Raw genomic sequence first — 6000 nt, forward strand, 5'->3', positions numbered from 1 at the left:
TCAGACCTAGCACAAAGGAAAATGGTTGTGATTGATGGAGGTCAATTATCTCAGTGCCAGGACACCACTTCAGGAGTTCATCAGGGTAGCATCCTAAGTTCAACCACCATCTACTTCATCAATGACCTTCACTCCATCATTGGATCAGAAGTGGAGGTGTTTGTTGATAATGTACGGCACCACTTATGACTATTCAGATACTGAAGCAAACCTTGTCCATTTGTAGTAAACTCAGGTATCTAAGCTTGTGTTGCTGAGTGACAAAACTTTTGTGACAAATGCCAGCAAATGATCACCTCCAACGAGAGAATCTAACCATCACCCCTTGACATTCAATGGCATTACCTTGATGAATATCCTATTATGAACATGTGAGGGGTTAACACTGATCAGAATTCAAACTGGAACAGCCATAAAAATACTGCAGTTTTGTTTTGTTGTAAACTTTGAAGTGGCTGGATGCAGAGTATATCAGTATCTGGTCTTCAGCTGGGGACACAAGAAACCTGTGAAGAAGGACTGCCCACTCATCTCTCCACTGCTAAAAAGAAAACCTTACTGTTGGGTATGAATGAAACCTATAGGTTCTTCTGAAAAAATGGAGGAATTTCTCAATATTGTATTGCCTGAGCAAGCTTCTTCTGAAAGACACCAGACACAACCATTGTATGATTGATGTTGTGACCAGACATATCAAAATGTCAAAGCAACGGACTTCAGAACTTTCTACACTTCATGCTTTTCCTTTCAAGAAAAACTCATTGGCCAATGTTCTTTACCCCTAGAAAGCCATTTGCTCTCTCTTTCCTGAAAGTAGCATGTGTATGCATACTTTGGGAACATCTAAGGGTTATAAAGCACTTATACTTCCATATGACTAACTGTCATATGTACGATAACCAATTGCAGCATCTTTCTTGGTTAAGTTCAGTTGCTAATAATTCAAGAATTGTGTTTGATATATTTTTTATGAAATAACTTAACTATATCAAGTTTTAAATTGCCCACTTTGGCAACTGGAAACAGTATTATTATTTTATGTCATGACTTCTGGAATGGAGTCATGGTGTATTTGTCCAGTATCGTTCATACAGAGTTCATTGGACGTGCCAATATTTATTGTCAATATTCACAGTGAATAAAATAGCAAGCATTCTTGATTTGTTTTTAAGCCTCAGAACAATCAGCCTAACCTTAATACTTGGAAAATTATTGGAATAATTCTGAAGGGCAGTATGAACTGTTACTCAGGTATGACATAACCATAGACAGTCAACATGGATTTGAGAAGGGAAGGTTGTACCTGACTAATGAGTTTAAACTTTTTGTGGGTGAACAAAGAATGATGAGGAGCATGGAAATGTTTGCTGTAGTCTACATGCACATACATACTAAAGCAAGGTCTTTGACAAGGTTGCAAACACAGACTAGTCAGAAAGGCTTAAAGTCCAGAGGATCCAAGGGAGTATGGTGTTTGGATCCAAAATTGGCTCATGGCGGAGGTAAAAAGCCAAAACTCATTTTAGCAGCTGGAAATTTGTTTCCACTGGAGTTTCATGGTAAAGTACAGAGTCTCTTGCTCTGATTATTGCATGCCCATGATTTACACTTAAATATAAGGGACATGATTAAATGATTTGCAGATGATACAAAAATTAACTATCAATTGGAAGAAAACTACACAAAGACTCCCAGACTGGCCGGGGGAGGGGGGGGAGAGCGGGTGCGCGCAGAACAGTGTCAAACAGAATTCAAGTGCAGAACTGAGAATCACACACTTGGGACAATAACAAGGTAATTCAGTACACAATAAATGAAACTATGGAGGAACAGAGGGAAGTAGGAAGTGTGTTCTCATAGATCTTTGAAGTTAGCATGGCAGATAACAGTGTGGTTAAGCAGACATACTGCACACATTGATCTGACAGTTAGAAAACAACTGCTTAGAAGCTATGTCAAAATTGTAGAACACTTTTTAGATGTTTCTCGACTACTGCGCACAATACTGGTTACCTTATTCCTAGAAGGATGCAGAGAATGCACAGAGGAGATTTACTAGAACCCTGCCGAGACTGCAAAACTTATGTTATTAGGGAAGATTAGATAGACAGGATTGTGCTCTTGGAATAGAGGACGCCGAGGGGAGTTCTAACTGAGTATTTAAAATTGAGGGCTCTTCAGTAGATTGGTGGGAATTACACTCTTCGCAGAGATGATAACAACTCAGGGTCAGAGATTTAACACATTCAGTTACCAATAGTAACACTTACAGTTTTATTCCAAATTTATTTAACTGAATTTTAATTCCCCAGGTTCCAGAACTCTGATCACCCAATCACTAATTTAGTTGTTGGATTACTAGACCAGTAACTGTAACATGACCAACATGTTACTGTGCCTCATTATTTCAAAATCTACCTGTACTGCTGTGATAGGAAGAGAAAAACATGTACCCTTAATTCAGATGAAATACGAACTGAGAAAAGCAACCAAGATGAAATGATTTATGGTAGATACAACCAATATAAAATGTTAAAGTATTGAAGTGAAACAAAATGCCAATGAAACGTTACAAAACTTGGCTGAAAGCTTGGTGGAATTTGCACAGGTTTGCAAAAAACGTTAAAGGTGGAGCAGGGACCCAAGTCAGAATTCTGAAATCCTGCCAACTTCAGAAGTTTAAGTAAATTGCAGGAGGTACTGAACTTCAGTGAACAGCATTCTTTTAATGTATATGGTTTCAGTGTAAGTGTATGGGTGATAGCAGACACTGAGGAGAACTGTGGGAATTTCCAGGAAAGTTCAATCTTCAAAAGATCAATCTTAGAATGGTTACAGAGATAGCAGGAACTGCCGATGCTGGAGAATCCGAGATAACAAGGAGTAGAGCTGGATGAACACAGCTGGCCAAGCAGCATCCGAGGAGCAGGAAAGCTGACGTTTCCGGTCTAGTTGATTCTAGGCCAGTTTCTGAAGATTTCTGAAGGGCCTAGACCCGAAACGTCAGCTTTCCTGCTCCTCTGATGCTGCTTGGCCTACTGTGTTTATCCAGCTCTATACTTTGTTATCTCAATCTTAGAATGAAGCTCCTTCACTCTCTCCTCAGGTTTAATTATGCATTTGCTGGTGCAAGATGTCAATCAGACAGATCTTGCTTTGGGAAGTATTTGACTGCATTTGGACGGGCTTTTCTTTTCGTCTTTTCAACCAGAACTTAATTCTATGGGGCCTTTTACATTATAAAAACATAAGGTGCTGTGTGACAGAGTGTGTCAGAAAAATTCAGGTGATGCCAGCCTGTATGAGGAGATATTTAAGCAGATGACCCAAAACCTTGGCCTAAGAGTTGAGAATGAACTTGGATGACAGAAGAGGGAAGGAAGGAATTACAGAGCTTAGGACCCACGCATCTGAAGGCGTGATGAACAATGGTGCACCATGGAAATCAGGGGTGATCAAGAGACCAGAACTGAAAGGGCTCAAATTCAGAACACTGCAGAACTAGAGGTGATAGGTGAAGCACCAACATTCAGAAGACTCAATACTATCCAACAACACAAGTCAGGCTGCTAATCAGTACCACTGAAATCTGCAAGACCACAAGCTCACTGATGGAGGTGGTAACACCTACAATCTCTGACAAAGCACAAAGATCACAAGAGCAACCTTCATGCACTCTGCCATGCTTTACAGCTTCCTGACAATGTCCTCAGACATTGCCTGATATCTCTACTGTTGAGCCAACAGTAGCAGTTGAAAAATTTCACCACATGAAATTAGTGTAAGTTACACACCAAAATTTAGTAGTGAATATTGACACGATTGCACAGCTGTTAAGTCACTGACATCTTAGAATGCAACTAAGATTCTAGGCCAGTGAGTCGTCAAGCAGGTTGGGGGAAGAGGGGTCACAGCAAGGGACGGGATGGGGGAGTGCGTGCAAGGGGTTGTGGGGTGGGAAGACAAGTGCTGTGAGTGGGCGGCCAAGGGAGCAAAAAGCGAGGGGAGCGGAGTCAGAGGCACAAGAGGGAGGGGTGGCGGAATGCAGGAGAAGAGTGGTGGCAGACCACAGGGGTTGGGGAACAGACCGTGGGGGCGGGGGCGGGGGTGGGGTAGCAGACCATGGGGGAGGAGGATTTTGCAGAACACAGAGGGAGTGTGTGGGGGGGGGAGGGGGGAGAAGATATGTGGGTGGGGGCAATGGGGAGACAAAACAGGGTGTGGAAGGGGGCGGGAATAGAAGAGCCAGCATGGTGGTGGGGGGTAGTAGAAAAGCGTGGGCTTGGGGGGCAGGGGAAGAGAAGCGCAGGGGATGGTGGGGGGGGAGGAGGGTGGTGAAGGTTCGGTGCGTTTGTGGGGGGGGGCGCGGTGAGGGTTCGGTGTGTTGGGGGGGCGGTGAGGGTTCGGTGCATCGGGGGGGGCGGTGAGGGTTCGGAGCGTTTGGGGGGGGCGGTGAGGGTACAGTGCATCTGGGGGGGGCGGTGAGGGTTTGGAGCGGTTGGGGGGGGGGCGGTGAGGGTTCAGTGCATCTGGGGGGGTGGGGCGGTGAGGGTTCAGTGCATCTGGGGGGGTGGGGCGGTGAGGGTTCGGTGCATCTGGGGGGGTGGGGCGGTGAGGGTTCGGAGCGTTTGGGGGGGCGGTGAGGGTTCGGTGTGTGTGTGGGGGTGATGGGGAAGGTTTGGTATGTTTTGGGGGGTGATGGGGAAGGTTTGGTATGTTTTGGGGGGTGATGGGGAAGGTTTGGTGTTTTGGGGGGGTGATGGGGAAGGTTTGGTGTTTTGGGGGGGGTGATGGGGAAGGTTTGATGTTTTGGGGGGGTGATGGGGAAGGTTTGGTATGTTTTGGGGGGGGTGATGGGGAAGGTTTGGTATGTTTTGGGGGGGGGTGATGGGGAAGGTTTGGTGTTTGGGGGGTGATGGGGGGGGTTTGGTATGTTTGGGGGGGTGATGGGGAAGGTTTGGTGTTTTGGGGGGGGGTGATGGGGAAGGTTTGGTGTTTTGGGGGGGTGATGGGGAAGGTTTGGTGTTTTGGGGGGGTGATGGGGAAGGTTTGGTATGTTTTGGGGGGTGATGGGGAAGGTTTGGTATGTTTTGGGGGGTGATGGGGAAGGTTTGGTGTGTGTGGGGGGAGTGATGGGGCAGGTTTGGTATGTTTTGGGGGGTGATGGGAAAGGTTTGGTATGTTTTGGGGGGTGATGGGGAAGGTTTGGTATGTTTTGGGGGGTGATGGGAAAGGTTTGGTATGTTTTGGGGGGTGATGGGAAAGGTTTGGTATGTTTTGGGGGGTGATGGGGAAGGTTTGGTGTGTGTGGGGGGGGGTGATGGGGCAGGTTTGGTGTTTGGGGGGGTGGGGGGGGCGATGGGATACAAAGTGCAACCCTGTACTCTAAGGCCTAACGCCAGGCCTCCACCTTCTCCCCCACCCCCACCACCCCCGGCCTGTCTGTCTGTCTGTCTGTCAGACGCGTCGAACCTTTGTCCGTTAAACCGCCTCGTTCCTTACCGCTGTAGTGCCGCCCGTCCTCCGACATGTCCCGTTCGTCTCCCTCCTCTGGATCCGGTCAGTAATCTCCGTTTCTCCCCTCCGAGCTCCTCAGGGGATGACACCCGAGCGGGGGGGCGGGGAGGCAGAAAGAAGATACCGTGGGATGTCCTGCTGGTTGGCTCCGTTTTGTGTTGGTCGCTCTGTGGGATTAAGGCTCTAACGGACACCCCGCCCCCGGTAGTGTGTCTGTGTGTGACCGCCCGCTCTGACAGGAATGTGCGATGGCGCCTCACCCACGGACAATCGGTCCGACGCGCGTGCGCGCTCCACGGCGCCGCAACGACCGCGCGTGCGCGTCCACCAGATCACTGGCGTCGCTTGGTGCTCCCTGACGTCACAGGGAGGCGGGGCGGGGCTGGCTTCAAGCGCTTTGGGGCGGGGCTTGGGGACCCGGAAGTGGAGTTAGGAGAAGAGATGTGTCTATGCTGCTGATGGGGTTAGGTTGGACGTGTGAGA

General features: G+C 47.7%; 1 protein-coding gene across 2 annotated transcripts in view; it reads right to left on the bottom strand.

The window, feature by feature from the left end:
- LOC125449388 (nuclear RNA export factor 1) overlaps positions 1-5644 on the bottom strand; it is a 62396-nt gene extending 56752 nt beyond the window's left edge. For both annotated transcript variants that reach the window (XM_048525151.2, XM_048525150.2), the window contains exon 1: positions 5503-5644. In XM_048525151.2, the coding sequence (XP_048381108.1) occupies positions 5503-5530 (28 nt within the window). In that variant the 5' untranslated portion in view covers positions 5531-5644. The remainder of the gene's footprint in view (positions 1-5502) is intronic.
- Positions 5645-6000: the final 356 nt, after the last annotated feature.

This window comes from Stegostoma tigrinum, chromosome 42, assembly GCF_030684315.1.
Source record: "Stegostoma tigrinum isolate sSteTig4 chromosome 42, sSteTig4.hap1, whole genome shotgun sequence".
NCBI classification, from domain to species: Eukaryota; Metazoa; Chordata; class Chondrichthyes; order Orectolobiformes; family Stegostomatidae; genus Stegostoma; species Stegostoma tigrinum.